The following is a 15637-nucleotide window of genomic DNA, read 5'->3' as shown; positions in this document are numbered from 1 at the left end:
ATGGTATTTTTATAAATATAAAATATGTGAAAATCTTTGTATGCGGTTCACATTTTTATTTCCATAAGCGTCATCTTCACAAACACAGATGATGTCATGGGCCGTTACGCGCATTATGTACAGAAATAACACGGTGATTGACCTGTAGTACCCCCCCCCCCCCCCACACACACACACACACACCAAAAGATTTCACACCCGATGCTTCCATCCAACCTTTTTATTCACCCCTTCTCTGTCCCACACTTCCTCTCTCTGCAAAACAAACTGCCGCTGACCCGAGATATGGTATACGCCTCAATTTGGATTAAAAGGTGCAGTGTTTAGAATTGAGTGGCATCTAGTGGGGTGATTTGGGGAGGCTGCAGATCACAACTAACTGAAAAACGCGAAAGGCCCTAGAGCCAGTGTTTGGTTTGTCCGTTATGGGCTACAATTGCAGAAACATGGAGGTGGGTGCCACATGGCGGCCGAGGATAACAATGGCTACTTCTAAAGGTAACGCCTACACAGTGATTCTTATTTTCATAGTATTACAGACTGATTGAAACATAATTATGAATATGAAATTTCATTTATGCCAAGTTCGTTCCGTAAATTACACACACTGCACCTTTAAATGAATGACGAACGTGACAGATAAAGAGGAGGAGGAGGACCGTTACAGTAATAAATAGCAGTATAGGTGTAAAAGGTAAAAGCAAAAGTATATGTAGCCACATACGTATTTCCACTGCAAAGGAAAGAAGTGTGTGGGTGCGTGGGAAAGCGATAAGAGGGGGGGGGTGGGAGACCTCTTCCTGCCTGAGTGTCACCCAGCTCAGGAAGTCGGGGCGGGGGGGGGGGGGGGGGGGGGGCATTCTTTCCACAAGTCGTGTACTCCCCCCCCCCCCCCCCCTCCTTTCATTCAGCCAAAAAGGAGGAGGAAAACGGAGCAGAGAGGAGGCGGAGTTTCTGATGGAGGAGTAGCGAGAAGGAGAAGCGGAGACCGAGAGAGTTGCGAAGAGCAACTCGACCTCTCCCAAACTTAAGATTTGAGAGGACTTAAGTGCAATGGAGGCTGGTGTCTGTTCTCGGGAAATAGGGTAAGTTGTCCTGGGAAGGTGTGGAACCGCGCTTGAAAAAAAAAAAAAGTCAAGACAGCGATGGAATTTTTGTCGGGGGCGGGATGAGCTCAGGGGTTGTACGTGGGTACAAAAACAGATGTGGTATCTCAGGTTGACAAGCTAATGTAGGCTCCTTCCACACACACACACACACACGGCGGTGTTGCATATGTGAGCAAAATTCGAATTCAACCTAAAATAAAAGTAGCTTTGATGTTTTTCCTGACGTTATTTGGTGATTTTACACTACACAATTGACATTTAATTCAAAACAAGAGCTGGATAGCTTTGAGTACAGACCGGCGCCAGGAGAGAGGGCACAAGACAGTAAAGATTACGTTGTTTCAGATAGAAGATCAGCTGATGGACGATTGATGAACCCTCCAATCCAAGCAGTAAAGACCCTGTTGGAAGGTAGTTATAAAGCATCACAGCCTGTACTTACTACGGACTGCGATGGCTTTTTCAAAAACACCAGTAGGTCAGGAATATTCTCAAATGTCTTTGATGATCATTCACACGCACGCATCCTTTTACCCATCTTCTAAGGACCCGTCAGGGTCACGGTGGCAACAGAGCAAGCAGAGCAGCCCGGACCTCGAAATATTACCGTAAAGCTGTTCTGCCGCTGATTTGCGACATAATGGATCGTGTGTGCAGCTTGTCACAGCCGTTGGTGAATAGTAGACCCAAACACAGAGACAGGTTTCCAAACCAAAAACAGAAATTCTTTTCGTACAAGACAAAGCCAGTGCATGGTCCACAACCAACCTCCAGGCCTGAGCAACCCTGGAAGTACAACCAACCACTCACACAAACACAGGTGAAACAAACGAAATCCCAATTGCACAGACAAAACATTCATAGTGGCCTCTGCTGGACGCTTGAGGAACTGGCGGCTGGTAGCCATTCCTGACATAGCTGTCCTACAGTATCACGTGAGTGTGTTCAGATCACTTGTTAAACATGGTTCTATGATCGAACGCAGTAAACTGCACTTACAGTGTTTCAATCAACAGGATTTTTGCGGTCAGCCTTGGACTCCTGCCAAATATATTTGTTACAACACTGTATTATTGTGTGATCATATCAAGCACAGTTGTGTACACTTTTTAACGCACATACTCTGCATACTGTGTACACTCGTCACAATAGACAACTCCCGTTGAAACCAGTTAAAACCAGTTGTAGTCACCCCATCGTACGTTACATTGTGACAAACTCCTTCCTATGTCATGATGCGAACCATGACCATAATAACTTGTCTGTGTCCTGAATAAACTATTCGTCTCTGGGAGCTGCTTTTGAGCACATCTCTGATTCGACCCTTGTACAAGCTAAAACCAACGTCTGTTGGCCTCTTTTTTTAAAAGCCACCAGCTGACAAACTGCAGATTAAAGTGACCCTTTAATTGTAACAATAGTTATAAAGCCTGTACAGCTTACAAAGTCTGCACTTACTTCAGACTGCGATAACTCTTTCAAAAACGCCAGTAGGTCAGGAATATTCTCAAATGTATTTTTGAACACGCTCAACAGCAAAGTCCAAATGATCATTCACACCCATACATCCTTTTACCCATCTTCTGAAACGATATATCCGTCAGGGTCACAGTAACAACAGGGCAAGCAGAACGGCCCAGACATCCCTTTCCTCCTCACAGATTCTTCCAGCTCCTCTTGGAGGATCACTCGCCCTGCATCCTATACTTTAACAAAATTAATAAGGCTTGTGTGGACCTTTATCTTCAATTACACTGTGCTTTCGTTCTCCACAGCCGGACGAGCCCTTCGACAGGAGCGCACAACCCTCCCTCAGACTCTTCTGCCTTTCCTGTCCTGGCAGCTCTGGACACTGACCCGCCACCACCCATGGACCCAGAGCCTCTCCTCCCTGTCTCTCCCACCTCCATCGCCCCTCCACCCCTTCCTTCTCTCCTCCCCTTCGCTGCTCCTCCTCTCTCCAGGCCCGGCAGAATCAAACCGCCACCACCTCCGCCCCCTGCTCCTCCCACGGTGAAGCCCTCCCAGCTACCCCCCCATTCTCCCTCATTTGCTTCTCCTCCAGCCCTCCTCCCCTCCTCGGCCGGACCTCCGCCCATCCTTCCTCCGCCAATTTGCCCCTCTCATCCAAATCCTTTGAGTCCTCGTGGGTCTCCGCCTGAGTCTTCGTCACCCCCTGTGATGAACTCGACACCCGGGCTGTCCGAGAGCGGCGGGACACTAAGTTTAGCGGAGAGGCTGGTTGCTAGTGCCTCGGTGTGGCAGCTGAGAGGGCACGAATGCACAGACAAAATCACCAATGTGATGGAGAGAGAGCCACCAGGGGTGAGACATGCACTGCATCTTTAATGGCATACTACAATACTATTTTGTAAGCAAAATTAGTATGCGAGTGTTACTATGTCGTGGGCTTGGGCAATTGTGCAAAACTTAAATTGGCCAATCGATAGATTAGATGATTCTATCGGGAAGGGGGAGGGTGCGCGTGCATAGAATGTAATGTAATGCGGCAAAGTCATTGTCAGATAGCATTTCTGTGGCCGTAGTTGATTTAGACAATACACTTCCTAGTGGGGGTTAGAAGAAAACAGTCACATATACTTCAACCAACGTGTCCCAATTTTTCAACAAGTATAATAAACAATAAAAATTGGATTATTTGTTCTGTAGGGATGTTATTTTAGCCAGAGGTGAACGCTGGTAGAAAATGAAGTGGTACTGACGCCAGCTGCATGTTCTACATGTAGTAAAACATGTTTGGCCCAGTCGTCAACTCTCACCTTATGTTGTCATGGCCCGGTTGCAGAGAGAAAAATGTTGTAATAATCCATGATTCATCCAATGAGTAATTTTAATTTCCAGAAGCGTTGATTTAATGCATTCATGTTTGTTTACACTCGCTTCTATTTGCAGATACCGTAAAGCACTGCGATGTAAAATATGGCGGTAAAGCAGTTCTGCCACTGATTTGCGCCATGATGGATCGTATGTGCAGCTTGTCACAACTGTGGGTGAATAATAGACCCAAACACAGAGACAGGAGGCAGGTTTCCAAACCAAAAACAGCAATACTTTTAATCTTTTAGTACAAGACAAAAACAGTGCATGGTCCACAACCAACCTCCAGGACTGAGCAAGAAGCTTCAGTCAGGCAGGGTTATACCGAACAAACACAGGTGAAACATATGAAATCCTAATTGCACAGACAAAACATTCCTAGTGGTCTCTGCTGGACGCTTGAGGAACTGGCGGCTGGTAGCCATTCCTGACATAGCTGTCCTACAGTACAGGTATTCCTCACCTAACGACCTACCTGTTTAACGACCGTTTGGACTTACCACCAGCTCCCTGATCAGTCCGTATTGTGCGCTGCGTGTGCGCTGTGTCAGCGTCAAGCATCTTATCGCGCATCACCCTTTCTATACTGTATACACTATATACACTATATATACTATATATACACTGTATACATCTCATCTCATCACCGTTCTCAGTCTTAGTTTCGTTCTCGCAGTCTGTCAGTATTCACTACACTAGCATTCGCTATCGCCAAGCCCCCTTACCGTGAAATAACATGGGTCCTCGCTTATCGACCAATTCAAGATTCAAGAGGTTTATTCGTGACATATATATATATACATACTTTCATACATATATGCAGTGAAATGTTAATGCAACGCACCCGGTGATTACACACAATATGTTCTAGATTCGCTAAACATCCTGGTCCTAGGAACGGAACTCGGTCATTAAGTGAGCAGTACCTGTATCATGTGAGTGTGATCAGATCACTTGTTAGACATGGACTATGATCGAACACAGTAAATGGCACTTACACCATTTCAGTCTACAGGATTTTTCCTGGCTAATAAAAAAAAATCGTCTGTCATTATTGTTTTGTCAATCGATGGAGTCAGTCGTCGATTGACTAATTGTCAATGTGCCCAAGCCTACTATGTCCAAAACCATAGTATGCTCAAATAAAATGTGAGAAGCCCAAGGATGACATACCGCATCCAGTGAAATATCGTAGTATGATAACACTGGCAAACATATCCCACAATGCATTGTGAGGACAAGACTAGCTACTGTATATGACAGCCGTCGTTCTTTTTCATATTATACACATGCATATATATACACCGATCAGCCACAACATTAAAACCACCACTAATATTGTGTAGCTCCCCCTTGTGCCGCCAAAACAGCTCTGACCCGTTGAGGCATGGACTCCACAAGACCTCTGAAGGTGTCCTGTGGTATCTGGCACCAAGACATTAGCAGCAGATCCTTTAAGTCCTGTAAGGCCATGGGCACACTACATGGCTTTCAAAGTTGTGAGATCGCTGTACTGTTCACACTACACAATTTTCTGTTTTGTAATCAATAATCTTGCAGTCTTGTGGTTTACACACTACATGACTGATAGATGACATGGATCACACATTACAAGATCCTTCTCCAGGAGGAGTCCCAGACGAGTCTGTCGGGTCACCAAACCACGTTTTCTCACAAAAACACACATGAGAATTGACTCTGGAAATTACGTGATACCATGCCCGGGACAGGATTATTTATTTTTTATTATATTCTTGATCACTGTAAAAATAACAAATAAAAGCAGAATTTAAATAAGAAACATATTAAAAGCCTAAAGAAGAAAAAGAAAAGAGGTATGTTGTGTGTTTCCGGTTGCTGCTCCGCTGCACTCCGGTTTCCTCTTCTCCTCCTACTTAGTAGGTACTAAGAACTGCATACTGGGAACAACCCACAAGACCTGCCGTTTTGGAGATGCTCTGATCCAGTCATCTGGCCATCACAATTTGGCCCTTGTCAAAGTCGCTCAGATCCTTACGCTTGCCAATTTTCCCTGCCTCCAACACATCAACTTCAAGAACTGACTGTCACTTGCTGCCAAATATATCTCACCCCTTGACAAGTACCACTGTAAAGAGATGAGCAATGTTATTCACTTCACCTGTCAGTGGTTTTAATGTTGTGGTTGATTGGTGTATATCAACCATACTTCATTTGGCTTTCTTTTTTACATAAATGCAGTTGATGATGTTGATAATAAGTTGATAATGGACATATTGGCAACTTTGATGAGGAAGGTAGCAATAAAGACATACATATATTCAAGACTAGGTAATGTAAATATATTTCCTAATATGCTTCATAACAGAGCCAACCTTATCATACTGAACTAAGTCAACTATCTTCGAACACTGGCACTCTTTAGCCGGGTTTGGGATTACCTAGAACTCAAGAATATAAAAAAGAAAAAAAATTGAAAATCCTTTTACAGCGCGCATAAAATCCCCAGACTCACTGATGATATGAATTGTGTTTTTTTGTTTTCTCATCCCATAACCCCTGTCCCTTTTTTTCAGGTCTTCCTGGTTCAGTACACCGAGGACCAGGTGACAAAGCTGTCTTTGCGCCTGCCTGACAAACAGGGCGCACCACTAATGCACAACGTAGGGGTCATAGGATACAAGAAATGTAAGTGTTCAAAGCAGTTTTACAGAGTATGTAGCAATAATAGTATTAGCACTTATAAATATAACGTGTTGGCTCAGAACGGATGAGGGTGGCAAATGTTTCCAATAGAAAACACTGGACTACGATTAGATACTTGAACTTGGACACAGATGTGATAGTGAGTTTCTTTGAAAGATACAACTTTGTTCGTAACCGTTAATTTGGCGATTATAGCAGATTATTCCTCATTCCCAGCAATCTTTGCTGTATGTAGCAACAATAACCAAGGACACCCTAAGATAATTATGCGTGTAAGATGTTTACATGAGTTGGGAGTAATGTCATTACCTGAAAATCGTAAGTTTACATGGCGAATGGCGTAGTCGGATTATTGACGGGAAGTACTTGCTCTACCGTCCGGGAAAAACCTCCATTTACAATCCTCTCGGACACTTTGTTGAATATGTCCCCATTTCAGTTCTTGCGCCCATCTCTCTATATTTTGCTCCTTCATCAAACTCAACTTTACTGGCGTTTACTGGCGGTTGCCAGTGTTTACTGGCCATGGTGTCCATTGTTTATCTGCCAAAACAGCTCTTTCCTGGTCAGATAAATGTTGTGGAATTGCTGGGTCTACTGGGCATGCGCAACTGGGATATGCCGATCGTATCTGGCTTAAGGTGTTTACATGCCACAAGACATCGAATAACTGAGTAGAAATACATGAATCTAATAAATCTGTTAATCTGGTCGTTCTTGTGCCTATTTCAAGTTTAACTCTATTAATATATACGGGGTAAGGTGTTTTCATAACAGTTGCAAAATTAAAAAAGTATTGCCTTAACCCGATGGTGAATGGCTTATTCAAGTGCATGTAAATGCACTCATTCGATTTATTGTTGTTTCGGCAGATTTTCATGTGAAGTTGTGTGAGATGTGTGAGATGAGGGAGCTAAATATAGCGAGATAGTTGGATGGGCTCAAGAACCAAAATGGGGACATATTTTACACAGGGCACCTATCTATATAATGTATATTAAATGTTGAAAGGGAGAGACATTTGAAATGTTTGGTGCACCCGCAACAGCCAGTCAATTTTGAGCTGACACGCCCACAAACCCCAGGGACACAGAAGCCCCGTTGCCGGCGGTGTGACCCTAGCATAATGTGCATTCGCTGTGCAATAAACTGGATAAACTTTTATTGAACTTTATTGCTCATCACATGCAAATTGATTCGCTAACGTTAGCTAAAAAATGTATAGTAATTTATTTATTTATTTGTTATAAATAATTAAAAAAATAATAATAATAATAATAATAATACACAATCAAATGGCAATTTTAGGATTCAAATAGAGTTTTTAAGGGTTTCCCCCAGTGTATTGAGTTGACCCTCCTGGCAAGCCTAAGCATCACCTTTGGGGGGGTATGCTTAAAAAAAATCTAAATGTCAACAGTGACTGCTGCATATTTTTATTTTTATTTTATTTTTTTCACTATTTAAAATGGGTAAAATCGTATTTCAATCGCATGCACGGGATGTTTTAAACATCCCGTTGGGTACCGAAACCCTATGGCACCAGTTCCTTTACAATCGGTATCTACTGGACCGAATCGCAACTCAGATTTTGGTGCCTCATTTCAGTGCCATACACGAGCTGCCAACTGAAATAAACGCCCTCGGTGTTCCGAAACTACATGCGCCTTCACTAAAGATTATGGTTTGGAGTGTGTGGCTTCAATTCCTCTGTGTTCCTCTGTATGATGCACCACTACTTTCCTCTCCCTTGGGACTCGAGCCAAACAGCAGCAGCGTTGTCAAAGTCACATTATGGTCGCTTAGCCAATCAGATAAAAGAGGCGGGTCGTAAAAGTTTTCACTCCAGATAACATATTCATACAGATTCATACAAAGTGTCAGTTATTAGTTATTTGTTAACATGTGAAAAGTATATGAAAAGTAATGAAGGGCAAATGGGGTTAGTTCATTAAAAACACTTACTCACTCTCTTACCCCCCCACCTCCCCCTCCATATATTAACCTTAATCGGAGTATTGAGTGCATGTAAACACACTGATAGACATGCAGAGCTGAAATATAGATACTCCAAGAACAAGAGATTGCCATCCATTCAGAATGGTGCAGTTTCAGTAACAGCTAAGATACCGAACAAGACATACATATGAAGTATCAATAATGGTACATATATTGCAAAACAATAGGATAAGTAATTTCATGCCAAGAATATTGTGAGATCACAAAAAATAAAAAGTTTATCTACAGTAGAATGCTAGATAGACCGTACATGGAAAATATTTTTGTTGCATCAGGGATAATGAAATGCAAATCATGACACAACAAACGCTAACTACTCCGCTCAAATGACCTGTGTTTTTCTCCAGTTCTCCACCTCGAGGGTTCTCATCTGCTTTTTGATGACATCTTCAAACTAGTTACTTTCTACTCTGTCAGCAGGTAATATAATACAAAGATGCACACACGCACACACACACACACCACGTAACAACATAACACACCAAAATTCACTTACTCGCAAAGACAAATACATCTTCTTGTGACAACTTCTTATGTCTTGCGTTATTGTTGGTGAACTCTACCCAACAGGGACATTCTGCCAGTCACCTTGAGTTTGCCCAAGGTCATCAGTGCGGCAACTGTAGAGGAGCTGGTAGTCATCTCCTCGAAGACGTCAGGTAGAAAAAGCTTTCATTGTTTATAATGTATTAACCTTAAAGCAGTGGGCTTCAACTGGGGGTCGAAGTGCATTGCACTGCAGCCTCACACTGGGGCGCTGTTGGCACTGTGCTCCGGGCGAGTTATCTCCCAAATAGGAGCCTTTTTGTGTGGAGGTGCCCTTGCTCACATGGGGTTTCCTCCACCTAACCTCTGTAAAGACCCCCACAAAAAACATGCACACATCGCGTCCACGAATGCTGCCCACTGCTCCTGGATGCCCCCCCGGAAGAAGGACAAGCCAGGATGGGTTAAATGCAGAGGCCTCATTTCACTGGCCATCATCCAAAGCATGTGCATGTGTTGTAGTGTAGTGTGGTGTGATAATTAAAGATTCTTCTTCTGCCATGCAAACATGGCCGGCAGAACAGCCGGCCATGCACTGCACTGGCAGCGGCAAACCGAAGCAGTGAGGAGTCAGAAATGATCATTAAATGTAACACTCCTTATAATATAGCCAAAGAAGATCTACCTTTTACTACAGTTAGTTACATCTAGATGCTTCCAGATGCCAACACCTTCAGGCACCTTCTAGTGACTGTAGCTTTCGGCCAGGAGAAGATGTCATCAGGTGGTGACCAACCCTCAATCAGACATTTCGACCCTTAACCACAACGTCCTCGGGTTGGCGGGTCGGCAGTGGTGGCCAAATCACTGCCCATCTTCCTGCTACTCCCAGGGCTATGAGCACTTCCACACAGACTGTGCAGGGAAACCCCTGCAGCCAACCTCTACTGGAAATAGCCAGGCCTGCCACCCTTTATCCCTGCAATCTTGAACCAGGTCCTGGTATTTGGTGTTCTTCCTCTCCCAGGTCGCTTCGCAACCGTCTTCCCATTGGACCGTCAATTCAGCCAATTTTTAGCTCTTTCGACCATATTACCATGTCTGGTCTCAGGGTTGTTTGGACAACCTGAGGAAAGTGTAGCTTCTTCCCCACATCTACCCTCATCTCCCATGATGGAGCTGCCTGCAGGAGGCTCGTCCTGGTCTTATTGGAGGCCGGTGGTTTCTCTCCCGCTCTGATGAACTGGATGGAGGGGGCCGGTTTCCCATGGGTCCGATGTTTTTTTGGATGTCAGCCAGTGCTCTGAGGACCTTGTCAAGGTGCCATCTGTATCTCCCCTGGCAAAGTGCAGTCTTGCACCCCGCCAGTATGTGCCATTGTGCCTCTCTCTACACATAACTTGCACAGGAGGTCCTCCCTCAACCCCCACCTGTGCAGACAAGTGTGTTGTAGAGTGATGAGCATGAAGCTGGAAATTGATGGGGTGATAATGAATGTGGTCAGTGAATATGCTCCCCAAGTTGGGTATGATATGGAAGAGAAAGAGCAATACTTCAGAGAGTTGGATATAGTGGTGAAGAGCGTCCCCAAGGGAGAGAAAGTGGTTGTTGGAGCAGATCTCAATGGGCATGTTGGCAAAGGGATCAGAGAAATAGGTGATGAGAAGGTGATGGGTAGGTATGGTGATAATGAATGTGGTCAGTGCATATGTTCCCCAAGTTGGGTGTGAGATGGAAGAGAAAGAGCAATTCTTTAGTGAGTTGGATGTAGTGGTGGAGAGCGTCCCCAAAGGAGAGAGTGGTTGTTGGAGCAGATCTCAATGGGCATGTTGGCAAAGGGATCAGAGACATAGGTGATGAGAAGATGATGGGTAGGTATTGTGTCAAGGAGAGGAATGTGGAAGGACAGATGGTGGTGGATTTCACCAAAGGGATAGCATTGGCTGTTGTGAATACGTATTAATATACATATCTGAAAGAGATTAGTGACAAAGTGGTGGTAGGGGAGTGTGTTGCGAGGCAGCATCGGATGGTGGTCTGCAGGATGACTCTGGAGGCCAAGAAGAGGAAGATAGTGAAAGAAGAGCCAAAGATAAAATGGTGTAAGTTGAAAAAGGAGGGGTGTTGCATGCAATTTAGGGAAGTGGTAAGGCAAGCAATAGGTGGGAATGAACGGTTACCAGATGACTGGGAAACAACGGTGGAAGTGGTGAGGGAGACGGCCAAGAAGGTACTCGGTGTATCATGCAGGAAGAAGAAGGAAGACAAGGACTCTTGGTGGTGGAATGAGGAAGTACAGGAGAGTATAGAGCAGAAGAGGTTGGCAAAGAAGAAATGGGATAGTGGAACAGGAGTACAAGCTGATGCGGAAGTAAGGAAGGAGAAAAGGACTTGTACCGATTGGCAAGACAAAGGGACCAAGCTGGTAAGGATGTACAGCAGGTTAGGGTGATGAAGGATAATGATGGGAATGTGCTGACTAGTGAGAAGAGTGTGTTGACAAGGTGGAAGGAGTACTTTGAGGAGTTGATGAATGAAGAAAATTAGAGGGAGGGAAGAGTGGATGATGTGGGGAAAGTGGATCAAGAAGTGCAGTAAATTAGCAAGGATGATGTGGAAACAGCATTAAAGAAGATGAAGAGTGGAAAGGCAGTTGGCCCAGATAACATACCTGAGGAAGCATGGAAATGTTTAGGTGAGATGGCAGTGGCGTTTCTAACAAGACTGTTTAACATCATCCTGGAAAGGGAGAGCCGGAGAATTGGAGAAGAAGTGTACTGGTACCCATCTTCAAAAATAAGGGAGACGTACAGAGTTGTAGTAACTACAGGGGAATAAAGTTTATCAGCCACAGCATGAAGCTATGGGAAGGGTAGTGGAGGCTAGGTTAAGAGGAGAGGTGGGGATCAGCAAGCGGCAGTATGGTTTCATGCCAGGAAAGAGTGCTACAGATGCAATGTTTGCTTTAAGAATGCTGATGGAAAGTACAGGGAAGGCCAGAGGGAGTTGCACTGCGTCTTTGTGGATTTAGAGAAAGCATATGATAGGGTGCCGAGAGAGGAAGTATGGTATTGCGTAACAAAGTCAGGGGTGGCAGAAAAGTAGGTAAGAGTTGTACAGGATATGTATGACGGCAGTCAGACAGTAGTAAGGTGTGCAGTAGGTGTGACGAAGGCATTAAAAATGGAGGTGGGATTGCATCAAGGATCAGCTCTGAGCCCTTTCTTGTTTGCAATGGTGATGGACAGGTTAACAGATGAAATCAGGCAGGAGTCTCTGTGGACTACGATGTTCGCGGATGACGTTTGTGATCTGTAGCGAGAGTAGGAAGCAGGTTGAGGAGAGCCTGGGGAAGGGGAGGCATGCATTAGAGAGAAGATGAATGAAAGTCAGCAGGAGTAAGACAGAATACATGTACCTGAATGGGAGGGAGGGTGGCAAAAAGCTGAGAATGCAAGGAGTGGAGGTGGAGAAGGCAGATGAGTTCAAGTACTTGGGGTCGACCATCCAAAGCAACGGAGGGTGCGGGAGAGAGGTGAAGAAGAGAGTACAGGGTGGAGTGGGTGGAGAAGAGTGTCTGGAGTGATCTGTGACAGAAGGGTTCCAGCAAGAGTAAAGGGGAAGGTCTACAGGACGGTAGTGAGACCAGCTATGTTGTACGGTTAGGAGGCGGTGGCACTGACAAAAAGGCAGGTGGCTGAACTGGAGGTGGCAGAGTTGACGACGTTGAGATTTTCATTGGGAGTAACAAGGATGGACAGGATTAAGAATGAGTATATTAGAGGGACAGCTCAGGTTGGGCAGTTTGGTGGAAAAGTGAGAGAGGCCAGATTGAGATGGTTTGGACACGTGTGTAGGAGAGATGAGAGTTACATTGGGAGAAGGATTCTGAGGATGGAGCTGCCAGGCAAGAGGAAAAGAGGAAGGCCAAAGAGAAGGTTTATGGATGTGGTGAGGGAGGACATGCAGGCGGTTGGTGTAAGGGAGGAAGATGCGCAGAACAGAAGGTATTGGAGGCATATGATCCGCTGTGGCGACCCCTGATCCGCTGTGGCGACCCCTAACGGGAGCAGCTGAAAGAAGAAGAAGAAGGAGAATCTAATATGATGTGATTCTGATATAATAATATATAATATAATATAATATTGTAATTACCCTGGATGCATTGAGATATTGTTAATTGTCAGTTATAATGTGCTTTACTACGGGTGGTTCACAAGTCTCGCAAGAGTGAATGTGCATGCGTGCGATCTGGTGCAGGGGGTTGTGTGTGTGTGTGTGTGTGTGTGTGTGGCGAGATGGAGTCGGAAAGAGATCTTGAGGGAGATGTGTTCGGTTGTCGTTTCAATGGCGTGAAAGGAAAATTACTTGTAACGTTAGAGCAGTGAGTCTTCCACGGCAGTTTAGTTTATACTAAATTAGAATTAGCAGCAAAGTTTCAGTCAACCTTTAATGTTAACTTTAGAATCAGCCCATCGGCCGCTTCTTGATACATTTACATCGATCCAGGGTCGATCCGGTTTCCGATTCGTATCTATGAATCGTTACACCCCTAGTAACCCCTAGTAATATTTGATTTACTGCCCTCTCTGATCTCTCTCTGATACACATGTTAGGTGGCGATTTCAACTGTGTGCTTGATAATCGCTTGGACAGGTCGGCTCAAACAAGTAAATTGTCTACCTCCTCCACAGTTTAAAATAACCTAATGACTCCCAAAACTCTAGTTGATACTTGGAAAACTCGGACATCCTACGGACAGAGATATTCTTTGTTTTCACACATGCACAAGTTTTTTTAATTTTTTTTTAAACCTGTGCTGTCAGCATGCTGGGCAGACACCACAGAATATTTGTATGCCATTGCATCTAGGACAGAGTTACTCTGCAAGTGGAGTTCAACTTCTCAACCTGTACCGTCTTCTGTGTCTCTGACCTCTGCCGGAGGGCCCTGAAAGCACCAGGGCCCGGGCCAGTCGGGTACAGAGTCAGGTACAGCCAGAATAAACATCCTGGCTCCTTGAAAATGCTTGAAAGCAAAGGACAGGAGAGGGAGTGGTTAGTGGTTCTTAACTGTAATATCATTTAACACCCTATAGTCCATGCATGGGCGGAGCGATTTCTCCTTCTTGGCAACGAAAAAGAACCCTGTCCCAGCTAGAGAGGACGATGGCCGAATGATGTCGTTTGCCAGGGGCGTTTCAATAAATTGTTCCATGGCCAACCTCTCTGGGCCAGAGAGTACAGACGTCCTCGCGGAAGAGTAGTGCATGGCAAAAGATTAATAGCACATTCATATGACCGATGGAGTGGCATGGTGGTATTTTTACCTTCATGGTGGTAGTCTTACCTTCTTGACCTTCTTGAGGGGATGATACACCGACAGTACTCTTGTGCGGTCAGGATACTCAGAAGAACTGACAGCTACAGACATGAAGGCATGTAGAAAATCTGACAGTGGCCATGGCAAAAGGAACTCCAGTCTAAAATGGTGCATGATTCCCAATCAGTGTGTGGATTATGAATTTTTAACCAAGGGTAACCTAACACAATAAGGACATGGGGCGACTCAATCAGATGCAACTGGATTTCTTCCTGGTGGTAGTTGGAGATCAGGAGCCCAATGGGGATGTCCACCTAGGGAGTTGGCGTCTATCGGGGTGTCTAATGGTATTGTGGTAATACCTAGTTGAGTCACCAGGAATTGATCAATAAAACACTCGTCAGCGCCAGAGTCAATATTAACAGAAACCAACAGTCTTTCCAGGCTGGCAGGCAACTGTATACAAGGACATGTCTGTTTGAGAGGAACAGATCGGCTCACCACTAACCTCTTTTAGCGGCGGGCCCGTCCTTATGCCGAAAGCTGAGGACAGGCAGCAATGTGCCCATCCTTTTTCCGAAAGCTGAGGACAGGCAGCAATGTGCCCATCCTTTTTCCGAAAGCTGAGGACACCCAGCAACGTAGTGACTAGGCTCCCCACGGTACATACAGTACATGGGTGCCGGGTCAGAGGTAGAAACTGTCGTCCGCTCCTCTATCTATCCATCCTCAGGCTGAAAAAGGTTGAAGATCTCTGCCTTAAACGATTGACTTACCCACGCGTCAAAATGTTTATTCCGATAATTTATAACTATTCATAACACATGCTTGCTGAACGTTTTACTAAGGAGCTTCTCACATAAAAAGATGTTGTATCTCATTTAAAATAATTGAAAATTTGAAATAGTCATTATCTACATGTTATATGGAAAAAGAAGGTTGAAAACCACATATTTTATCAGGTTTTTCAGGAGTCTCAAGTTGCGCCACTTCCTACTGGCAACCTATTGTAGCCAACGCTGCTTTTTTGATGTACTGCGGCAATTGGAAAAAGTAGTTCTTTTCTTAAGTCACAACCTAGAGTAGTACTCGTCGGAGACCCCGTCCATCTCCTCGTCTTCCGCTAAATGGGCCACGTGATCATCATCGGAGTACTCGTCGGAGATCCCGTCCATCTC

The 15637-nt window shown here is 44.7% G+C and overlaps 1 protein-coding gene across 4 annotated transcripts in view; it reads left to right on the top strand.

Moving 5' to 3' along the window:
* Positions 1–361: 361 nt before the first annotated feature.
* rin3 (Ras and Rab interactor 3) overlaps positions 362–15637 on the top strand; it is a 40055-nt gene continuing 24779 nt past the window's right edge. For 3 of the 4 annotated variants that reach the window (XR_013844449.1, XM_080012130.1, XM_080012129.1), the window contains exons 1-6: positions 362–498; positions 912–1085; positions 2885–3434; positions 6503–6614; positions 8999–9071; positions 9222–9310. Coding sequence is in view for 3 of the 4 variants with exons in the window: in XM_080012130.1 (XP_079868256.1) it covers positions 1054–1085; positions 2885–3434; positions 6503–6614; positions 8999–9071; positions 9222–9310 (856 nt within the window). In the remaining variant the exon portion in view is untranslated. The remainder of the gene's footprint in view (positions 499–911; positions 1086–2884; positions 3435–6502; positions 6615–8998; positions 9072–9221; positions 9311–15637) is intronic. The other variant, XM_080012131.1, reaches the window with a different exon arrangement.

The sequence above is a fragment of the Zeus faber genome (genome assembly GCF_960531495.2).
Source record: "Zeus faber genome assembly, chromosome: 13".
NCBI classification, from domain to species: Eukaryota; Metazoa; Chordata; class Actinopteri; order Zeiformes; family Zeidae; genus Zeus; species Zeus faber.
This window is presented reverse-complemented; position numbering and strand designations above follow the sequence as displayed.